Here is a 25,166-nt window from a genome sequence, read left to right as displayed (position 1 = left end):
CGTGTTTCCTTGAATAAAAATAATAATACAGCAAATTTTGGATGAAATATCAGTTCTCATGGGATTCATAGAAAACTTGGGAATAAATAAAAGTATTAGCCTTGTAGAGACAAAAACAATCTTTACTCACTGTAAATTTCAAATCAATTGATCTAGTAGTTAAAAAGAAAGGTAATATTTCCATAACTCAAAACAACAAAAACAAAAAAAAGAATTCTAAAATTAATACAAGAGAGCGATGATAACATATGTTGACACGAAAGCCAAAACGGAGTAGTACGGGTATGCAATCTGTCACGGTAGACTACCGGTACAGCAGTTTTAACAATTTCGCACGACTACTAACACGAACGCTGATCCGCCACAGGGGGCAAAATTTTTTAATTTGGATGACATCATTGTTAACAAAAAAAACTAATTCCACAAAATTTTTTGAAATACGTAATAGTAACATACTTCTAGTGAATAATACAATCTTTACCCACTGAAAATTGCAAAGCAATTAGTTACGTAATTATTGAGAAAAGTGATTTTTTCATGCGGTAATAACAAGAATAAGAATACAAAATGACAAAACGATCCATAGGTTCATTTCGCGTCCCATAAAGAGCATGTATGATCGTACTATTTTTAGAATTTACCATATTGTATCATCCAATAAGTCTGAGTATATATACATATTATCGCTTGAATGAAAAGTTTTGTTAATTCCAGATTACCAAGAACAACCGTATGGATGCTGGTACACAAATTCGTATTGCTGAAATATATTTTTTAACTATCTGTTGTTCATTTCAAAAAACAATTATCTTAAGATAGTAAAATAACTTGCACTTGATTTCTGTATTTTATAAAAAGCATGATTCGGTATTAAATCTTATCGCAACCGCAAGATATATTAACACACCTGTCTTATTGTGCCAAAATAAATAAATATTTCTTTTCGACGATTGTTATCTGCGAGATGGAGAGGCTTATTGACTGCGAATGGAGATGCTGCCGAGGGTTATCACGCTGATTTAATCGTAGTGAGCATTCCAGTAGGTGACATTGGGTTGAATTCTTATGCTCAGTTCCTTAAACCGTAGATGCTTTTCCAATGCCCCATTTGACGTCATAATACGACAGACATCCGCTACATTTATTTTTAGTTAGCCTGTTGTGTTCTTAAGTCCCTTTTATTTGTCAGAAATACACGAGTATAGACGTTGTAGCAACACCCTTTATTGACCAACTCAAACCATCGACTGGCCGGGAACTCCGGCCAAGGACATAACGTGTTAAGTAAATCGCATGAGCAGTCATGCGATTTATGACGTAATAAATACACCACATCACCTCCCTCCTAAAACTAAGAATTGTTAGTAACATGATTTAAAGCTGACAATGATATAAAATGACGTAGTAACCAGAGTTTTACATTAAAACAATTTAAAATTGAAATCTATCTGGTCTCCTTCTCTGCCGAAGTGGATAACGTCGTTCCATGTCAGTTGTCGACTTTGGAGTTGGTGTCGGATTCTGCGATTCGTCTGTTTCCGGTGTCTGATCGATGGGAGAGTTCGGTGGTGATAACTCTATGTTTGGAGACGGCACTGGACTTTTAGATACTGCACTGTCTGTTGCATCTAGATCCTTACTTGCAGGCTCGTCATGTTCAAAATGATCATCTTCAGATTCAAGCAGTTGCTCTTCATATCTATGTTCTTGCTCGATCTTCAAGTCAGATTTAATAATCTGGTCTATATGCCTCTTCCAACTAACATTAGGAGCAACACTGACCATATAAGTCAGTGGACCTATTATTTTTGTTATTTCACCACGTTTCCATTTCGAATTCCCACGGTAATCTCTAACGAGGACTGTTTCACCAACGCTAAATGATCGCAGAGTTTGGTTACTCTTCGTCCGCACTGTATATTCATATATTGTATATTGTTTTTCCATGAGCAGTCATGCGATTTATGACGTAATAAATACACCACATAGCCAAATATTATTTTTGGAAACGAAATGTGCATATGGATCGTTTTGTTATCACGTCGTTGTTCTTATTCTTGTTGGTATTTTTCTTCTTATTGTTAAAGTCGCTTTCTTCATTAATTACTGGACTAATTGCTTAGAAGTTGCTTCAAGTGGTTAATGATTGTAATATTCTATATAAGTCTATTGGTTTTTTTTTCATTTCAAAAAGTTCTGTGGGCTCTATGAGATTTGTTTTCTGTGCAATAACGTAATAAAAAATTCCGCACCTTGTGGCAGTTTTGCGTTCGCGGTCAGGCGAAGAGACCCGGAGGATGCCATACCGCCAGTCTGCTATGACAGATTGCATCCCCGTACTACTTCGTTTTGGTCTTCGTGTCCATTTTGTTTATGCATCACTCTCTTGTTTATTTAGAATTCTACTTCTGTGGAGTAATATCCAATATAAAACTTGTAGAAATGGGGGGCCTGGTGTGATTTATTTTTATACCGGTGGTCATAATAATTTGATCAACGTTTCACTTTGGTCAGAAAACATCCTTATCATACTTTACACATACTATTACAGCTATATATTTGTTATTGAAATAGTAGAAGCCGGGAACAAATTACTAGGCATGGGACGAGTCCGGTATTATAGGGATTCGACGAATTTGAGTAATAGGTCATGGACATGAATCGAATCCTCCGAATCCGTGACGTCACAATGGAAACGACGAAAAACACGTTTTCGACTGTGTTAACCTCGTATTTTCTTGCCTAATGACGCCGTAAGTACCTAATGAACTATTTTAGAAGTATATTTTTCTTTTTCAACCGCAATACCAAGGCCGAATGTAGGACAATGTTTGTCTTGGCTGTAAACTTGCCTCCTGGGGCCCCATTCACAAAGCTTCGTTACTGCTTAACGTGTTAGTTAAGCACCGACTTTCTCGTAAAAAGCAAAAATGGTATTCACAGAGCTTCGTAAATATTTGAGAGAAATTATTCGAGAGAGTTTTTTGGCGCCAAATGAGACGTCTCGTAAAGTGCCTTCTTCTCACATTTTACCGAGAATTGGTATTCACGAAAGTTCTTTAACGCGCTGAAGTGCTCGCTAGCTAACGAGGACAATCTTCGCCTCGTTGACAGTTCGGATTGCTCTCAGCATTGATTCAAATTAAAATAGGCTCGTTGAGACGTTAGCATACTTTGTAAAAATTGGCATAGTATCAAAAGGTCTTACTCGGGTAAGCGTGTATGTAGTTTAGTGCCGTTGACTTAGCTGTGGAATATCTGCCGCATTTACAGATTAAACTAGGGTTGAGATTCACAGATTTTTCAGTTGTTGAAGTCATTGTTTTTTGTTTATTCTAGCGTTGGCCTACAGTAATATAAACACAGATTCACAAATGGCTACCTATATTGAAGCTTGCAGAAGAAAAGCCCAACAATCTCTCCATGTTGTATTTGAAAGAAAAAAAATCCGCTGGATGCAAGTGAAAGGACCTTAATAGAGAACTATAGACTCAATGAAAAATATGGAATCTTAACAAGCTTGGCAACTCACTGATTTTATTGTCTGTTACACAAATAGTTCACAATATGTAATTTGTTTTGTGGCAATAAATCTCTCTCGCTCTGTAACTTCAGCATTCATTCCATGTAGCCTATCCGTCAGTCTATAGATTACGCCACTGCTATATGAACAAAATTTCAAAACGCAGGCTGCAAAGGTGAAGCAGAGAAAGCCGATAGGTTACCGCGAAGGCGAAACACGCTCGACCGTGAGCGGCGACAACTGATACGGCTGAGTGATCAGCCAGTGCATTTTGTTCAACTGCGACCGTGCGTAAGATTTCGAGAGAATGCTAGTGACCGTGCGTCAAGTGCTTAGGAGGTCTTTGGTGAATCGCATTTAACGAGATATCGCTATCACGATTCTGAGAGACACAGTTACGAGATCGTAAACCCGGCTTTTTACGAAGTTTAGCGAATGGCGCCCCAGGTCTACCGGCTTTCGTTAATCCTTAGCGGCGATTCAACACAGATGATGTTTTTTTTTTTTTTTTTTTTTTTTTTTAAAGTGAAATAAAAAGCACTTCGCAAAATAGCATTTCGTGCTGAACAATGGAAAATCTGTCACTAAAATGTTGTGAAAAAAAAAAAAAAAACACTTCACACTATTCAATGAATATATATATATATGTTCTTTGCACTATTCTATTGCAGTAAAATTGCACACACTTTACCAATTCGCTACAGCCATTTTTTGTCGTCATGGCGTGAACCTGCTTGTCAACAACTCGGTTGTGCTTTCAGTTTTGTTTTAATTCTCAGATTGGTAAGTATAGTATTTTGTAATGTGTTCAAAGTTTTCCTCCAGTTTGAATGATGAACCAATTTATGGCAATTCTAAATTTCACCTCATATAGTATGTTTTCACATGTAAATGGTACATTTTTTCTTCTGCAAAGATTTCGAATGTTTGTTCGATATTGTTCATATTTTGGACAGTGTATTAAAAAATGTTCAGTGTCTTCAACTTCCCTGTTGCATTGGTCGCATATTTCATCTACATTTTTATTGAATTTCGAAAGATGTTTATTTAGCATACCATGACCTGTTTGAAGTCGAAAAATATTTCTTGTTTGTATTCTTGATTCTTTTATTTTTTTCGAGTAATTTGGTAATATTTCCGGAAATATTCTTTTATAGTATAGTCCTGATATGTTTTGTTTATATTGTATATTCCATCTTTCTTGTATATAATGTTTTATTTGGTCTTTATTTTCAGGTTTTGACAAGTCATTTTCTTCAAGCTCTGTTATAGTTTTGAATGATACAAATTTATCTCCCACATATTCATGTTGCCAGGATTCTTCGAGTACTTTTGCTGAGGTAAGTTGAACCGAGTTTTGTAATTTTAATCGGTAATTCAAGCATAATTGTTTTCTTCTTAATGCCAGTGGTGTTTCTGAGCATGTATTCAATACTGCATCCATTGGTGTGCTTCTCATAGCTCCAATGCAAATGCGAAGGGCTTGATTTTGTATTGTTTCCAATTTTGTTAGCAATGTTTTTGATGCTGTGCTATAAATTTGGGTTCCATAATCGAACAACGAGCGAATTAAGGAGCGGTATAATAGTAGCATTGTGTGTAATTGTGATCCCCATTTGGAACCACTAACATATTTCAAAATATTTAATCTCTGCGCTGCTTTTGTTACGATATTTTCTATATGTTCTTTCCATGTCATTTTCTTATCAAATATCATGCCCAAATATTTTACTTTGTCAAGTATTGGTATATTTACTCCTCCAATTTGTAACTTAATTTCTGGATTTCTTCTTTTGTTGCTAAATAACACAGCTGAACATTTACTAGGAGATATTTTCATACCCCATGTGATACACCATTCCTCTATTTTTTTCAGATTTGATTGAACGCTTCGTTCCAAAAATTCAATATTTTTTCCTGTTTTGTATATCCCAAAATCATCAGCAAACTGTCCACAATCTGTATCTTGTAAAGTTGATGGAAGATCATTTACAAAAATGAGATAGAAATAAGGAGACAGAATTGAACCTTGACTAAGTCCTCGTATCGGATGGTATGTATCAGATAACTTGTCTTCAACTCTAACACAGAATGATCGGTTTTCTAAAATATTATCAAAAAAGTTGAACATTTTTCCATTTATTCCCATGTCTGCTATTTTTCCTATTAGTCCATGGTGGCATACAGTGTCATAAGCTTTATTAAAGTCAAGAAATACAGCTAAAGTTGCTTGTCTTGTTTGAAGAGATTTTGTGATTGTATCTTGAAGGGTAATAAGTGTATCAAGGGTGGATCTTTGTTTGCGAAAAGCACTTTGAATATTGTTGAGTTTTCCATTCAATTCTAAATATATCATCAGTCTGTTGCCAACAATTTTTTCCATAATTTTACATAAGCAAGAGGTTAGAGAAATAGGCCTGTATGAGTCTGGGTCTGATTTCGGTTTACCTGTTTTATGGATTGGTATCATGGTTGAGTGCTTCCATGCTACTGGTATTTGTCCGGTATCCCAGATGTTGTTAAATAAGTTAAGGACTATTCCTTTGCATGGTCCTGGAAGTTTTTTGATCATCTTGTATGTAACCTGATCTTCCCCTGGGGTATTATTCTCTTTACAATCTTTCAATGCCCTCTCTAGATCATGTATTGTTATTCGTCTATTATATGATGACATAATTGGGTTTGTGCTTTGTTGAATTTCCATTTTAACTTGGTTGTAATACTGTTGACGAATATTTTTATTTGTGTTATATACATCATCTTGACTGTCTGAACACATGGTTTGGGCAAACACTCCGGCAAGTACATCAGCTTTTTCCTTGTTGTTTGTTATCTCCCTATTTCCGGATTTTAGTTTATAGTCATTGTTTTGTATATTCCCCTTCATTTTCTTTATAGTATTCCAAACAATTTTTGGATTTGTTTTGGTATCCCACTTTATTTGAGTTTGTTCCCAGTATTCCCTCTTTTGCTGTAGTATTACTTTTTTTGATGTTGCTACCGCCTTGTTAAATGCCACTAGATCTTGGGGTAGAGAACTTCTTTTTAGTTTCCTATATGCTTTCTTTTTTTCTTTTACAGCCTTGCTGCAAATTTTATTCCACCATGGTATTGCATTTTTCAATAAAGCAATCACATTTTGTGGAGTACACGATGTGACGCTGAGAATTATGCCCTGACACAGGTTTGTATTAAAAAGTTCAACGTCATCGTTTATTGTTGAACCATTTATGTGATTGAAGCTTTCAATTTTATATTTTTCCCAGTCTGTTCTTTTAGTCGAGATGTATGGTTGCCTTGTTGCCTTTGAAGTGTTTTTATATGAGTTCAATGACATCCAGATTAAATTATGGTCACTTGCTAAATTTTCATGTAATATCTCCATCATGCATAAGTGGGCAATGTCTTTCGTTGTTATGCATAAATCAATGACAGAGCTTTCATTCCCATTTCCCACTCTTGTAGGCATTTCATCATTTAAAATAACTAATTCATGGCTTTCAATGAATGACTGTAGAACCTGTCCTCTTGAATTTGTCTGTGAACAATGCCAAATAGTGTTTTGGGCATTGAAATCTCCACATATGATTACTTTTTGTCTGTGTATATTAAGAATTTCATTCAAAACCTCCTGTGTGATATTTACTCCAGGGTTGTATACATTGAACAAATAAAATCCATTAATTTTTATTGCCTGAATTTCAATTTGCGTTGTCGTAACCTGTATTCTTTGGAATGATAAAGAAGTTTTCACTGCTATTAAGCATCCTCCTCCCCTTCTTCTGAGCCTGTCTTTCCTATAAATTTGGTATCCTGGTATGTCTATTTCGTCTTTTGGATTCAACCATGTCTCTTGTAAGCAAATTATATCTGGTATTTGATGTGTATGGTATATAAATGTTCAAATGCCGTCGTTACGTGACCGTCTGAACCCAGAATACGTCGGAATGCTCTTGTGTCAATAAAAAAAAACACAAGATTTCGACTACGACTCGTCCCCGTAATTGCAATAAGTTTTAGCTGTAGTCTTACCATATCGGATCCGCAATTGGTAGAGTGATGTCACTCGTTACTTACTTACTAATGTTTCATTTTTACGTGGACCGAAAACTCAAACACACTGCACCAACTCATACGGTACTTCTCCATATATACGTACACTAATGAGGATAGACTATATATATGATTACGTCAACATTCCTAAAAATAGCTTTTACCTTGCGTCATTTTTTCGGGATATCTGTCGTCGTTTTTAATATATTTCAACAAAGATTTATAGAGCTAAAAATACATAACGAAGGCGTCAATTGATACAAAATTGACTGAGGACTCGGTAAAAATGACGTGGATCCGAATCTCGGCCCATCTCTACAAATTAGAAATTACACACTTATTTTTTTTTAATTATTAATATTATTGTGGTATATATGTTTTTTATCTAACTTGTTTTAATTATCTTTTTTAAATCAACTTTTCCTATTTATTTTTCACAATCGTCTTTGTGACCTAGGGAAACAAAAGCTTATATCAAATAAAATACTGACTGAACTGGATTTATTTTCCAAATAAAAATTCCAGAAAGCAAATATATTGTCCAGTTTTGAAATTTGAACTTAAAACTTGCAATTTAACCGGGTACTTTTTAACCCACCTAGAAGATATCAATTGGAGCAGATGTCAGCTCAACTACACATGGACTAGATTCTTACACTGACTATACAACTAAACATCGACGCTCATTCGACTCGAAGTGGACCTATGGATCGTTTTGTTTAATAGATGTTATTAGTCATCTCCTATACTTCATGGTATTCTCTATCTTGATGTTGTTATTGTTGTTGTGAAAAATCGCCTTTGACTTTAACTACTGGATTAATTAATTTCAGATATTCTGTGGGCTTTATGGAATTCGTCTCATCACTTTGAAGTTCTGTGTGATGACGTCATCAAAATTAAAAATTGCGCGCCTAGAGGCGATTCCGCGATCCCATTCCAGTGCTCCACGAAGAGAATATTTTGAGAAGCTGAAGGTAGACTACTGTAAAAGGTCCGATCCCACAGTTGTAGAGGAATACTTCATATAGCAATTAATCCTGGAAAAATAAACATGGCATTTCCAAACATGCATGAAAACTATCATTGTAACATAGTATTGTATTTTGAGTGAAACAAATTCTGACTATTCAGCTAGAATTAAAAGATAGCGAATGGTACCCATATATATATATGAATTTTATTAACGAAATCTATTAAATAGAAGAGATTTCAGATCTGAGCTAAAGCCCGCGGTCTAACCTAAAGGCAGAAATAGAACTCTATGCTTTTTATCAATCAGATCTTGGTCGAATAGTTTAGTTTAGTCGATACTGCAAATAACGATGATAGTTAAGCCACTCATGGATTATCTAGATGCATATATACCTCGGGTTGTTGACTTTGGCACGGAAACATTTTTGCTGGGAAAATATTTCTAGCGATAGCGTATTTCGTAACAAATTTTATATAAACCCAAACAGCAAAGCTTGTTAACTCACCATCTGTATATAGCATGTGTGGCGAATGAGCCGCAGGTCACAAAGTGAGCCGACATGTATTTTCGGTAACCCGATGACGATTTGTTGCAAAAATACTAACATTTCAGTAATACAAATTTATAATAAAACCGGATTTAAAATATGTTTCTACAATTTTTGTCCCCAGAAAAATTCTTCCTATTCTTTACTATTGCAAAATTTCGGATGTTTTTTTTTTGAGTGTTTTAGAGAGTTGTCACTTACAAACAGATTTACATGCTCATTTTTATTAAAATATACAGATGCCGATTACATTTACTGATAGCAAATGTTAGCCCAGTTTAAAGCTTTTCAGAAACCAATTTTTGATTATTCCAGCTCAACTAAAGTTGACCGGAAGACATAATGCTAATTAAACTACTTCATTTAACTAATTTTTTGAAACACAACCGAAAACTGACGAATAACACTCAAAACCGTGAAAACGAGGCAATGTTTGCAACCATACTTGGATATCTCTCCGAGTGAACAAGTGTCTGAGCACATGCATAAATTGCAATTGTTACGTCGTTGACTTTTTGCTGAAACTTCCATTCAATCTGACAAGAGAGCTATGCTCCAATATATGGACACATAGCGTCACATAAATTCGATGACGTCATAGCAAAAAAAAGTAATAGCATTCTGGGGAAAAATTCCATCGTTAACCACTGAAAATTTTAAAGCAATTGTTCCAGTAATCAAAGAGAAAACGACTTCTTTGAAACGTGTCAAAGAACAACAAAACGATCGTTATGTCCACTACATGTGCAACAATATCCTATGTGAACTACTAAATAACTATAACACAGCGGTAGGTATACGAACAAATGCAGTTCCAATGTTTATGACATAACAATACAATCGAACCATTCGCTTCTCCCAACTGGTTTGGTAACAGGGATTCTCCATTGTAGGTTCATTAATAAAAGAAAATGTTTGGGGGGTATAAGAGCTTGGAAAACAAAATTTTATTAACTTAGCGACCACTGAAATCCAAAATAACAACGGAGCAGGATGGTAATGACTTATATAGCCGATCGAGAAAATGTAATTCTCCAAGGGCCGAGTTTCCGATTTTCTTTATTGAAGTCCAATCCATGATTTTGGGGACTTGGTTGTGATTTCGAATTTATGTCCCAAAACCAACCCTTATTCAATTCTATTTCTACTAACTGACGCCTCCTATGATATGCACGTTTCCCAGTAAAGCACAGTACCAAAATATTTGGTCAAAATTATGTATTACATTAGCTTTTAAAACAAAATCAGTTCCTTCGTCGCCAATGACCCTCATATCGAAAAAAGGTCGCTAGATTTCAGTAATTAAACGTTATATTTACATATCAAATATGGGAGTAAAAATTGCGCCTTTCAGCAAATGAACTCTCAAAATATATGTTAGCGCAATGTATTTGTGTTTTTGCTTAGTGTAGAATCGAGTAATTATTCCCATATTGTTATAACAGAAATTGATAAGGGATCGACCCAAGGGTATATTTTTACTCAGGGCAAAGAGAATCCGTATAGCCCAAAGGCAGGATAACTTTAGAATCAATACACAAACTATTAAATCGCTAGTAACTACACGAGATTGTGGGAACAAAACTATCTGCCACAGTGTTCTTCAACCTTATTGATGCCGCATACCACATTGACTATTTGTGGTATAGACACGTGTCGCTGAACTCAATGAAAAAACATTTATGCAAATTTACTCAAAACTGCAAAACCACAGAAAATTTTAAGAATGGTGGTTTTGAAGCATTTTTTTAGGAATTGTAATTCAACAGAAAATATTTAATGCAAATTCTCTTGAAACCACAAACAACAATATTGAGTGTAATACAAAAATATCGTAACTGATGGGTTCGCCATCCCTGGTATAAATGTTGATGAAAAACTAGCTTCGGTAATTAGAAATGAATTTGTTTTGATTATATTTGAAGTGAGTATTTTAAGAAAAATGTCTTCGAGTATTGAAATGTTTCATTATATGTTAAATATATAATAAATATAAAATATCATTTTATTGGGAAGTTCTGGTGACTTTTTGCTGACCATCAATGCAATTTCCGTAGTTTCAATTGTCACAGTAGATGAATGTTGCTACTGTGGTTGTGAATGAATCCGAAAACTCAAGGGTTCCGGATTGGTTGTTTATTGTACGGCAACTCCAATATACCAGTCAAACAAAATATCACTGAGGAACTGAGAACACAGAAAAACACGACCGACCGCCACCACAGCGACCGGAGAAAGAGAGCGAGAGATATAGTTTTTCTCTCACCAGTAGTGAGTGGTCGGAGTCCAGATCCGACAAAACAGCATTGAATAAGGGTCATCATACCAGTTTATGAACATAAAAATATATATAGGCCTACACACACAATATAAACGCGGACGCTATGGTCTGCGACAGAGCCCCTTCCTTGTTCAGAATAAAACACAAGTTTCATTCTAAAAAAAACTTCTCTGCACTAAATGTGAAACAAATATGGAAACCGCTCTAATTAAGATTCAAAAAACACCAAATATCAAAATTTCGTGTACCTCCCTTAAACTAGAGGAATATTTACCCGAGAAGTTCTAACATGGCAGCATGAGTGAAAGAAAATCAAAGTTGGCACAAATGAAAGGAAACACACTATACCACAAAAAATTCAATCAGAGTCGCAATCCCGTTAGTTTAAGTCGCTTCCAAATGTAGCCAGCAAAAACTACACCCAGATAGTTTTCTTTCTATATCCCATGTTCTTCATCTCGGCAATGTTCCGTCTACGATTTACTCCACCCCACATGGCTCCCGCTCCGATATGCAACGGTTACTGGCTCATATTGACCACACGCAATAGGATTCTAACACTTCAGGGCTCCACCACTGAAGTCAATACACCTACCTAATCCACCTTCCGAAAATCGGTCACCGAAGTCCAGACAGCCTCAACCGCCGTATACATATCGAGCCACCACCATTACTCGAAATCTCACTCATGTCCTCAAAACAGCATTTTTCTACATCAAGGGGGGACAATTTCATTTCCCAAACTCTGCTGCAACTTGGAACACACGGTCTTTCCGGTGACCGTACATTTGAACCCATGTACATTTGAACCCATGCGTATATCCACGGGTTCAATCTATATGCGGGTGCTAAAACCCATGGGTTAGGGTTAGTATGGGTTTAACTATCCGTGAAACAAAAAAAAAATTCCACAGGTGCAATAGCATACAGGTGCAATTGTCATGGGTTCAAATGTACGTGGGTTCAAATGTAATGGAACCGGTCTTTCCACCACTAGACATCTTCGTCCGCTCACTTGTACGGAACATGGATGTACGGTCGCGTTCAACAAAACAGTCCAGGCCCAAAACGGCCTATGAAATATTCTCGTCAGCCATTACCACACGGTTTCTCATCACCGCAATCAATCAGTGCAAAACAAATAAAAACACAATACACAAGGTATCCAACCCGAAAGTCTTAACTTTAAAGAAATTTGTTTTTGACATCATATTGGTCCATAGTGTACTATACTGGTCATGGACTATACCGTGCATTCACTATTACCACCAGATGAAAACACAAGCCATGGTCCTCTTGAACACTGTTCCAGAAGTTGACGCTTCCAACCAAACCTTCCGTCAATAATTCTGTCCAAATTTGTTGCCGTGCTCGCCGTTGTCACAGAGGAAAGATGTAGGCCTAATCCTGGTGTGCTCGCCATCGTTACGGTAGAAAGATGTTGCTACTGTGTGTAGATAAGTCATGAGTCTCAAAGGTTCCGGATTGGTTGTTTACTGTACAGCAACCTCACAATTAAAAGCATTTAACAGTCAAACAAAACATCACTGAAGGACTGAGAACACGAACGACCGCCAGCGCGGTAGCCGGAGAAAAGAAAGCGAAATATGTAGTTTTTCTCACACGTGTAGTGAGTGGGTGGTCGGAGTCCAGTTCCGACAAAACAGCAATAAGGGTCAACATAACAGTTTATAAACATAAATATATATACAGACACAATATAAACGCGGACGCTGTGGGCGCGACAAAATGGCTCAGGAAATATACTTTAATTCTTTCCAAAACAAATAACATAAAAAGCAATATTGATAGTATTTTCTTTTGAAAATCATAATATATCATACATTGCTAGCATGCATGACACGCACTGACACGTGGGCGCTTGAAAAGGGTTCTAGTTATTGTTGGTATGCCGTTACACCACAGCTTTGCATTCAATTTCAGTATAACATAAGGAGTATGGTTTGAAAATAAGCCTTATCATATCCGCAATATATATTACCACACCTGTCTTATTGTGCCAAAATAAATGAAAGTTTTCTTTTCGATCGTTATCTGCAAAACAGAGAGGCTTATTGTCTAACTCTTAAATACTTCGCGTGTCGTCGCAATGGGATCCTATGGACATAGTATGGAGGGTTGTGTGACTATGGAAGACGCCGATTCAACGGTGTAAGTATTTCAGTTGGTGACATTGTGTTGAACCCCTAGCTCACGGGCCGACAACGTTTAGCATTGATTGAGTCATTTGGCAACATTTTCATCAAACTCAAATCTACTGGGAGCGCAACATGTACTCTGATCAGGGTTGCCAAATGTTCGAAAATAAAATATTCTAGAATCTCAACGAAAAAATGTCTAAAATAATCTAAATTTAAAAAAATAATAATCCAAACATACCAAAGTTAATTTTTAATAAAAAAATGAAAATTGTAATATAAAAAAAAAATATTTACTTACAGTATATCAATACGTCGTTTGGAACATAGTTAGGGTAACTTAAGTATTCATCATGAGAAAAATTGAAAGCTTTTTGCCTCCTGACCGGTGTGTATGTATTTTTCAATTCAATTATTGCCAACTTATAGCTGCTGTTCATAAGTGGAATGAATTTTCATATTTTACTTCTACATTTGAAAGATCTATGGGATGAGATGCTGAAGTTGACTGGCTCTGGTATTCGTAGACAGCCATTGTTTCTATCTCCGTAATGACTTTCGGTGGATACTTGTAAGTGAAGCAGCACTCTTCTTTTCCTATCAATCTAAATTTTACAGCTAAGATGGCATTCAGCAGCTGCAGTGACATTATGTTTCTTGGTTTTGACTTGACATAATTCATTGCACTAAATACTTTCTCAATTTTAGCATTTGAATGAGGTAGAATTAGGGCTAAAATTGTACACTGGAAAAGTTCTAAAAACGGATTGAATCCTGAAGCATCCCTATATTCAGATATCCACCCACTTCACTTCAAAAAGCTTTTGTATGGCAATGCTTGCCAATATTTTGGCAAACCTCCCTCATTGTTTTGAGCACTATTTAACCTCGATTGGAAAACTTTTCTGTATTTTATCTTATCTTAGTATCTTTTCAAATGTACTGTTAGGTACCTAGCCACGAGAGAAAAATGCAAAATAACATTTGTCAGAAGAATCTAAATGAATGCTAAAATAATCCAACATCTAAATGGGTCTAAATCTAGAAAAAAATAACCCAAGTGGGACTCTAATGTCAGTGGCAATCAAAACTCTTGACAAATCTCTTATGATGCAATAATCTAGTTCTTACTAAGAAGAAATCAAATGGAATGCGAATGATGCAATAATACTGTCTATGATGAAATGAAAAAGTTTGTTTTGACAAACTTGAATCGCCTTATTGCCACTCTTTTATTGCCCGCGACTTATACCTTGGGAACCGCTGTAATGCGTAATTAGTCAAAAGTTCAGAAGTATTTAGCTTTATGCCCTCCCTTTCATTTAATCACCTCCGTATTTAACAAAAAACTGCTGTGACCACTTTGATTCAAGGCAACCAGATCGCCGGAGCCGCAGGTTGCCGATCGCTGCGACTTAGTATATCTGATGGGTCACTAGAATAGAAAATTGTTGTATACACTTTACAGCTTACGAATGGAAATGTTTGACCTATTATTTCTTTTGTAAATAAAAAGCATCCTCAATAATGACGAACGCATTTCTGATATTAATTGGATATGAATTTATTCGAAGTTTTGTGAGATGACGTCATCAAAATTAAAAATTGCGCACCTTGTGGCAGTTTCGTGATCGCATTCCACGATGTGGTGATCAGCGAAGGGAATTTTTCAAGACTGAATGTAGACTACCGGTACGGTAAAATGTTTGATACGACAGTTATGACTCGAATACTTTGGTATTTCGATTCACGGTTAGACTGGACGCATGTATCATCATCCTCACAAGACCGGGGAAAGCTAGGACAGTCCGGTTACCGATACTCTGGTTCCGGTACTGGTAAGTTACAGTAGCTGTTCCACAGTTCCAGCTTCGTTAATTAAGGATATGATGCCTAAGGATTCATGTTCCAACATATCCACAAAGAGATCGTGTATTATGTATATATTGCAATAATAGATAGATATAGTCCGGCAGATAAGGGGCCTTTTTGGGCTCAACCTCGTTTTCAGACATAAAGTTTTTTTTATTTGTGATTATTCATCTTGGGGTTATTGCCCATCATTTCTACATGGGTGTGGAGTTTGCAGCCTTGAGCAATTTTTTTTACGGCTCGATATTTGTATTAGTGTTTTTCATTAAATCTGTGCACCATAATGACGCACAACCTGAAACCCAACCTGTTACAATACTATGTTCAGGTTGTGCGCCATCTTGGTGCACAAACAACGGAAGCACCAAATTTACTATGAAATAAAAATCAATAACTTTTAGGTATTTTTTGAACCCAGCTTTGGGTCGCGACCCATATATATATATGGAAATACTGTTGTAACATACGCGTAAAATAAAGAGTACTATTTAAAAATACCCGCTCTTGTTGCAATTAACAATACAAGCCTGCTAATGCAGCAGGCAGTGGTTCAAGTGGATATATACCCGGTGGAGAACAGTCAATTATTTGTTAGCGAGAATTGTTATGCAGCGGGATGATCACGACGATGCAATGAAAGATAATACTATCACGAGAACAAGAATGAGATAATTGCTACATTTTATAGTATATCCCTGGGAAAGAATGTAGTTCATTCTTATGTTCCATGCCAATGCTTTTCAAACTACCAAAGACTTTCAACACTTTTGCTTCTTCTCTTCTATAAAAATACATTGTTATTATATATTCGCATTTCCATCTGTTTGTTCGTGCTCCCAGATAACCGATCAGTGGCCTCCAAGAGGGTCGGGGTCCCCTCTTAGGAAACCCTGTCGTAAACTATAAGAGGCTACCGTGCTTCTCTTGCCTGTTGTCATGCTGTCCCTCGAATTCAGCTACAACAAAAAAATCACGAAAAGAAATATTAGCGATTCTCAGATATATTCGCGCATTCCCATCTGAACAGCGCGGAAAAGATTATACCTTTCTACACACTTGAAAAACTATGTCAGATGAGCGTCATATTATTGAATATCAGTAAAGGAATAGTGAGTGCAATGGGAAAAGACATAAAAAGCGTAACTTTCAGTAATATGCATCAAATAATCTTATTGTGGAATATATATTTAAAAACAATTCGTCACGCCAACCGCAATCCGAAACTTTTTGTCTCTGGCTGAGCTTAGATACCAATTGGCACTCATGTAAACTGGTGAGCGGCACGCGATGGAGCAGATAATATGAGTATCCACCCCCCAGCTGTCATTTGAGTAGGTACTGCTGTTTTTATTGCAGATGATACTGATTTTTTTGTATTAAAGATTTACTGGCATCACCGATTTAAGGATGTCAAGTAATGGATATAAATAAACCATTTGAAAACCAACACGCGGTATTACAAAACTTACTTCCAACACGCGGTTTGAATGAATAAAAAAGCTGAAACTAGTATTCTTTAAAACAGCATACAAATTCTATGGAATGAAATCATACACAAAAGCTCGTCCAAAACCTATAGCTCAATAAACAAGTGGAATTTGATGCATGTTCGCAAAAATGTGCGCGTTATTATGTACCACCGAAGCACGCAGGAAAATGTGTGTGATGTACTAGTGATCAAAATGTTTGACTTATCTATGTTGGCATAACAGGTGCACATCTCGGTTTCGCATACGCATACCTTCTATCTCCACAAGGATATATTAATTTGGCCAAAGTCAATGCTGCACCTGAAAGGTTCCGGTTCTTCCAAACGAAAACACGTTACACATCGTTAGATACCAGTGGATGGTTTTGCATGGCCTTGTTCGGAGTGAGAGACGAGGTCGAATATTCCAATCCATTTCAACTAATCAAATATTTCCTAAGTCCCGAAGCTTTAATCAGGAAAACGAAATGCCCGCAGCAACACAAATGTAGTTTGACGAGCGCAAAAGAAAGTGGCTAGATGCTGTCGATAGATCTTGGCTTATGTTGGTGAAATAAACTACCATTAATCTACTAAGAATGAATTTCTGACTTTGTAAGGAGATGCAATGTTACTATGTATTCAAAACTAACCCGTGTAGTTATGAAATAATTGTTTTTAACGAAAAGGTGCTCCCGAAGTATTCGTCCAAGATGGCGCACAACCTGAACATTGCATGTGTATCAGGTTAGGGTTCAGGTTGTGCGTCATCTTGGTGGGAATACTTAAAATCCATTTAAAAAAAATTGCTCAACGTTATATACTCCACACCCATCTGGGTATCATTATTTATGTCATCGACATTATATCTAAACAATAAAAAAAACTTTATGTCCCAAAACAATGTTAATGCCCGATTCTGCCGGACTAATAGCCACAGTGAAGATTCTACGATTTTCAATTCGTTTCATTTGTTCTATCGTTGAAAACTAAAACAATTTACTGTTAAAAAGTGAGTGAAAGAACTCTGATATCGCGGAAGTTGCAAAACAATCATGTTCAAGTTTATCCAAATTGAATAAATATGGGGGCATGAGGTCTTATATACAAACATAAATTGTTATAGAATTGCTTCGGTCTTGATAAATGATATACAAAGGGTTGTGCTTTTAAAATAATTTTTGTTTATTTCTACTTGAAAAATCATCAACTCATAAATGTGTATTTTATCTTCTGTATCGTCTGGCAACTCTTCCGACTATCACATCAGTCACGGAAAGATTTTCAGTTATATTTTCCCAATTCAAGATGAACAAATCTTTCAATACGACAGCAAGTAACAATGAAATAGTTTCGGCACTGATTCCGGGAAGACTCAGCCATGATAGATGGCGAATGTGTGCGGTGAAACTTGTTCTCGGATAGTCCGTGATGTAAGCAAATAAATTTCTGTAAAAGCAGTGTATTATAATACAGCAATAATGATCATTTTATAAAATCATATTTCCTCATGTGGCGATCTTCGACTTGGATTCGGCAATGTTCACTATCTGTAGGATGATGTGCGAGGATGTGGCACTATAGGCCAATCTATAATATCAAATAGCGGTATATATATATGAGATGGAATTCATAGTTATGTACCGCTTCACAGAAACTGTCTAACAGAAAATTTAATCCTGATCCAAAAATTTGTTTACCTAAAAACAGAATGGAAAATTAACATACACAATAAATATTAAATATGATTTGTGGCAGACACGAATTTGAATGAATCATATTTTATTTCTACTCAATATCGACATAAGTCCACACACCTCTTTCAAACAACAATTCATACTTTATTATGTTAAGTTCATTTAATAAATATCTATTAGTTAGGTTTAATCCGATTGCACAGGTAAGATACTCAAGAATAAACGACTCCTTGCTATTATTCTCAACATTTTGCTCCTTATTGTTATATTATGCATTCAAAGCTCACTGAACACCAAAATGTGCGACCTAACAGGAGTATGTGAGTGTTACAAGGCTTTGGCGGAAGTTGTGCGTTTTGCTCGCTGCATTCCCCCGTTGCATATTGTTCTATCCCTGCGTATTTTGATTGAGATACTTAGAGATTTATAGCTATGAATGAGATATTTTTCAGGAATATCCTACATTCATGATTCCAATGATCACCTATTCCTATGGAAATGCAGATTGAAAATTGTTCAGTATACTTACATTATTTCTGCATCAGTATCTTTGAAATACGTCCATACACAGTTGACCAGTGGGAAGATAATAAGGTAGACGAATAATGTGCAGATGATATGAAATACCAACAAACGCTGCTGATCTTTTGGAAAATGTGAATACAGTGAGCGAAAATTAGTGACTGGTCGCCCGTGGAATTGGTCTGGATGCCTGAATGAATGAGTTAATACACGGTTATCACTGTTATTAAGTAAGTTGAGGTAAAATATATATAAATAATATTTCAATTCACCGTGGATGTGAATAGCATAACAATAGGCATCGCACGTTCAGATACACTGTGCTATCGAAATTTGAAATTCATCAAAAACGGAATAAAATAACAAATTTCTTGAGAAATTCAAATTTTTATTGTTTTTGGTTATATTCAATATTAAATATGATAAAAATTAATGCAAAATTGAGTTGAACGGAGGGAAAAAACGTGCCAACTTAGTTTTCAGAAGACAAAGTATAAATTACATGATCATTAACACGATATAAAAATGTTATTTTAAACACGCAAAACCAAATGGCCCGGAATTGAGAGCGCCACTCACCATTTCGATCTCCAGCTACCGCTTTTATCACACCCTTGCGAAATGTCTGATCACAATATCAGAAGCGATCACCTCAGCGTGTTCAGAACAAATTTGCATGACATAAATTGGAAAGTTGTAATCGGTCGGGGCCGCTGCGATCAATTATATTCAAGCCTGAAATTACTGAACGTTTTGTTTCCCTTGTTTGATTGTGAAGAAATAATAAATACTAAACTTACCTCCTGCATTTTACACCGCAACTTGTGTCCCACGCGCTATAAGAATCATTTACGTTTTCCTCTTTTGATGTATCTGCTTCTAAATCAGGTATATTGTCCACATCGTCTACAGAAATTGTTTCAGATTCATCGGAATCCGAGTAACTTGGGGAATCTCTGCGACGTTTGGTCCGAGGTTGGGGTGTTCGAGATCCAGATCGTCCTTTTTCTTCTCGACTCTCTGATCGATCAGAACGACGATTCTTCCCCTTTCCTCCTCCTCTGCCTTTGCGGCCTTTCATGCTACTACAATTAACAGTGTCGCATTCCTAGCCGGTTTAACACAAATAAGAATTTAGAAATCAAAAGCTATTTGATTGTACTATTACGTCATAATAACCTGTAGAAAAATCGCTCACAGTTCTAACCCCTTGGCGAGGGTGATTGCAAATGAGATGTGAGATGAAAAATAGCATTTCAAATATTTATTGTCTGTGACCTCACAGTCTATACTCAGATATCTATTTGAGACGTAACAATGGTCAATATTTGCTATTCTGATATCTGAAAAACGTAACTGCGTTATGTGAAAATTTTGCGAATGTCTCTGATATAATTTAATTAAATATGCGAAAAATACTATCAATAATAGCAGAAACATGCAACAACCCGCAATGTTGGCATTGATTGCGCTTCTAACATTGTTGTCGGATGTGGGATTTCAAGTAGCCTTCATTTCTGAGTGAGCGTAGTTTCGTTGTGCGAATTCAAGATGACAATATTTGACCCGGAAGTGAAGGATAAGCCCGAAAATATTGAGTAATTCGTGCGGGTTTTGAGAATCAATAAGATTTGGCTCTTTTATGCCACGATAATTGACATTCTGGTGAATTCGTTCATATGCGGCGTCTCGGTTCGTTTTACCCTATATAATACAAAAGATGAAACGCTATGAAATTAGTTACTGAAAAAGATATAATGATCAAAACCGTATGACATTCTCATTCAATCATTTCTTCTCAGCTGCACTGATGATTGCGAATCCTTGCTATATATTCATATTTGTGTTTAATATATTGATTTTCAGTATTAGCGTTTTAATATTTCTTCCACGAATGAAAGCAAAAAGATGTTTTCCCCAAACAGAAGGTTTGCTAAAACCAGACATAATGCTATTGACAGTAGTTTACCAATATTTTGAGCATATTCGATATAGGATTATTGAACACGTAGTGGACATAGAGATCGTTTCAATATTATTGGACACGTAGTGGACATAACGATCGTTTCAATATTATGTTGTTGTTGTTCTTGTTCTTGTTCTTGTTCTTGTTCTTTGACACGTTTTTAAAAAGTCGCTTTTCTCTTTGATTACTGGACTAATTGCTTTGAAATTTTCAGTGGTTGAAGATGAAATTTTTCTCCAGAAGGCTATTACTTTTATTTATTTCAAATATTTCTGTTAGCTCTGTAAGATTTGTTTTTGTTTGCTATGACGTCATTAAACGTTCTGCGGATATCGGACGCCATTTTGTGTCCAACGGACCATCTTGCAATTTCAATTCACGCTGTCACAAGACAGGACCTTCTAAAGATAGAGAAGTTCTGGTACCGTAACACAGCGCGGTGACACTGAACTAACTCGTAGCTGTCAAAAGCTTGAAAATCCATACAAATATGAGAAATAAAAAGATGAAACTTGGCAGGTGGGTAGAGTTGTGTTTCTTTTAACCATATTTGAAAGTTTCGCGTTTCTACATTTGAAGGAGGGGGAATAGGGGGTGTGCATTTCCGATACGTCGATAATATCTTTGTCAACCAATTTGCGGCCACCGTGTTTTCGTCTGTTTGGTTGCTGTGATGGGGTGCTTTGTTTATAATTTAACGAGTTTTGTTCGAAATAACCGTGTTCTTGAAATATATGACGGTCAGAAATGCAATTAGAAGCCCAATGTTTTCACGCTGTCACAAGACCAACAATTGTCAACCAATTTGCGACCACCGTGTTTTGTCTGTTTGATTGCTGTATGGCTGCGTATGCGATAGTCTCGACGCAGCAGAAGCGATGATCAAGGCTTGAAATCCGTGGTCGCACACTGGTTCGGTCGCAAATACGTCTTTCGAGTGCCGTACTTTGGGGATTTGTATAGCTTTAACCCTTTGTCGTAGAAAGTTAATACGAGGTTTAGCGTGTAGAATAAATGCCGCCAATGCACCCACGGTGAAAAAATTAACGGGTTAGATATATTGGTTTTTGTTTTATAGCGGTTTGAATGAAATTGTCCGCAGACTGGCTACACCACCCTAGGCCTGGTGAGTTGTCCGTGTAGTCGAATTGTCCATCAGCCCTAAACGGCTATGACAGTCACTGTACCAAAAATTGTACCCCGATTCGGCTGGTGTTAAGTTGACGCATGTTATTTAGTAACGTTTTTATGTGAAATGTTTGACTGTGGTTCGGTACCTGATCCGATAATACGGTACATAATTGACTCATATCACGAGATATTTCAACTGATGTTTCAATTGTCACAGGACCTAAAATATCTATGACAGTCCCTGTACCGTCACGGTACCCCGATACAGGTACTGGTAAGTCACCGCCGGTATGTTAGTCGTTGGTCACCGCATATGATTTTGGGGAATTGTTCTGCGTGTCCATATATTTGAGCATTGCTCTCTTGTGTTGTTGTTGTTCTTGTTTTTGACACTTTTTGGACACTTAGTGGAAAATCTTAAAAGTCGCTTTTCCCTTTGATTACTGGACCAATTGCTTTGAAATTTTTAGTGGTTAAAGATAAAATTTTTCTCCAGAAGGCTATTACTTTTATTTATTTCTAATATTTCTGTTGGCTCTGTGAGATTTGTTTCTGTTTGCTATGACGTCACCGAACGTTCTGCGGACGCTTCTGTTCTTCTGATCATGTGCCATCGAACGTCGGTGGTTCGTAATGGAATCCTTACTTTGCCAAGATTTGAGGAATGGTGAATGGCGAATAGTGCCGTACAAGGTGTTATATTACATTAGTGACTCGGATCGTTGGTGTTACTACAGTTGTGAGTCGGACCATCTTGCAATTTCAATTCACGCTGTCACAAGATAGGAACTTCTAAAGATAGGGCAGTTCCGGTACTGTAACACAGCGCGGTGACAACTAACTCGTAGCTGTCTGGTAAAAGCGGGGCTTGTTTTTTTTTTAATTTTGTTCCAATAATAGAGAAGGGAATGAAACGCATTACTTAGTATTTCAATTCATGTTGCAATTGAATGGAGAAGAGTAAGTATATCATTGTCACGGGACATGTGAAATGGGAGACAGACAACTCGACTACACACGGACAACTCGACTACAGATAGACCTGGTGAGTTGTTCGTGTAGTCAAATTATCCATTAGCCCTAAACGGCTATGACAGTCACTGTACCGAAATTTGTAACCCTATTCAGGCGGTGTTAAGTTGACGCATGTTATTTAGTAACGTTTTTATGTAAAATGTTTGACTGTGGTTTGGTACCTGATCCGTTAATACGGTACATAGTTGACTCATATCACGAGATATTTCAATTGATGTTTCAATATAATCAAGAAGAATGGATCATTGTCACATGACCTAAAATATCTATGACAGTCCCTGTACCGTTGCGGTACCCCGGTCCCCGATACAGGTACTGGTAAGTCACCTCATATGATTTTTGGGGAATTGTTCTGCGTGTCCATTCAGCATTGCTCTCTTGTTTGTAAAGGGTGTGCGTTAAACGAAAATTTTATACATTTGTAGGTATTGCTGTTTTGAATACAAGGTGAAAATTTAATTAAGAAACCAATAAACAATATATGTATGAATTTTGTAACATTCTTTCAATTACTTTGAACAAGGAAAACGGAATAGTAAAACGTGCTTTTATATTGTTATAGGAATGCATGTCGATATTTCTCAAAAAATTTAATATTATGTAATATTATAATAATAATATTATTCCTTCATTTTATCATTCTCTTTTGTTTGCAAAATTCACAATATTTTTGATGACCAGTTTAATTAAATCTATTTTCGTTCTATCATCCTCCACTAATTTTCAGTCTGCATTGTAATTGGCATCTCAAGCTTTCCCCGACAACGTTTAATGTGAATTTAGTCATAAAGGCCAACTTATACTTGTATGTGGATGAACAAGAAGCAAAAATAATTGTAGTTGAAGATTGCCCGCTTAGCTAATGGCGCAACTGTTCCTATTTGCGATTCCCGTTTCTCTGCTTTTGGTAATATTACAAAAAACTGCTGATACAATAGTTATAAATAGTCATTTTTCCATATGCTAGTTTTATATCTTTTCACGTGGATTTGACGTATGATCCATATTGGGGATGATGCTGCGTGAACAGGTTTGTGCATAAGTTCAGAGTTTAAATCTGTAGCGAGGCTAATGAGTGAAGCAGATGAATGATTCCCCTTTTTCGAAGTAAGCTAAACATTGCAGATATATAAAAAAAAAGTGAAGCTTTTCTAGATTGACGATGGGCGGAAGAAACCTTCATAGGAAGTGAGAAGTCGTGCAGTCACCTTTGTGATCGTATGTTTGGCATTTAGTTCGAAAATACCAGGTGACGTGATTCTCATTTACGGTGTTAAGTTAAAATTATCGCGGTGTCTTGAAGCAGATGAATTGTTTCCTGTTTTGAAGTATGGGGAACATTGTTCATATATATATTAAAAAAGGCAAAGCGATTCTTGAATGACAATGAAAGGATGAAACCTTCATAGGAAGCAAGAAGTCGTGCAATGATCCTTGTTGTCAATTTCTTTAAAAATATCAGGCGACGTGATTCTCATCTATACGATGTTAAGTTAAAATTATCGCAGGTTTTTCATTTGAGGCAGCTACAATATAGAGGATTCATATCAATGCAGGATGAACCGAATCACAATATACCGTCAATTTAAAAAATTTTAAGCAGTAATAATGAATTAGAAATCCGAGTTTTCCAAATATTTTCCCGATTTGATTTTGCTGGTTTTCCATAAATCACACACATTCAGTACATGTGATATTGGTATAATATTTTAACAGTTGAAGACGTCATGACGATATTAGCAATTTGGGATTGGTGGTAGATATTGTGAGATTTGCTATCTTGTTTTTGTTGGTGAACGTAAACGATTTATAAGTTTTGTATTATACCATGCATTATCAAATAAAAATTATATCAGAATATCATATTATGCATTCTATAGTAGGTTGATCACAAGCAAAAGAGTTACAAGTGTATAATAGTGATTAAGATCACGGG

The 25,166-nt window shown here is 36.3% G+C and overlaps 1 protein-coding gene and 1 long non-coding RNA gene across 3 annotated transcripts; one reads left to right on the top strand and one right to left on the bottom strand.

Moving 5' to 3' along the window:
• Positions 1–4,049: 4,049 nt before the first annotated feature.
• On the top strand, positions 4,050–11,421 carry LOC120337736 (uncharacterized). 2 transcript variants are annotated; one of them, XR_013477897.1, is made up of 6 exons: positions 4,050–4,306; positions 4,760–4,863; positions 5,400–5,576; positions 6,605–6,707; positions 8,179–8,331; positions 8,410–11,421. It is a non-coding gene; the product is annotated as an uncharacterized LOC120337736 (long non-coding RNA). The 2 variants fall into 2 exon arrangements; XR_013477896.1 differs by having other exon boundaries at positions 4,052–4,306; positions 8,182–8,331.
• Positions 11,422–18,040: 6,619 nt separating this feature from the next.
• On the bottom strand, positions 18,041–20,323 carry LOC120339512 (uncharacterized). Its single transcript, XM_039407657.1, has 3 exons — positions 19,899–20,323; positions 19,106–19,288; positions 18,041–18,328 (listed from the first exon to the last, which is right to left on the bottom strand). Exons 1-3 carry the CDS (start codon positions 20,177–20,179, stop codon positions 18,106–18,108), a joined length of 687 nt encoding a protein of 228 aa, XP_039263591.1. The 5' UTR covers positions 20,180–20,323; the 3' UTR covers positions 18,041–18,105.
• Positions 20,324–25,166: the final 4,843 nt, after the last annotated feature.

This window comes from Styela clava, chromosome 9, assembly GCF_964204865.1.
Source record: "Styela clava chromosome 9, kaStyClav1.hap1.2, whole genome shotgun sequence".
Classification (NCBI taxonomy): Eukaryota; Metazoa; Chordata; class Ascidiacea; order Stolidobranchia; family Styelidae; genus Styela; species Styela clava.
Note: the sequence above shows the minus strand (reverse complement) of the source record. Positions and strands in the feature narration are given on the sequence as shown.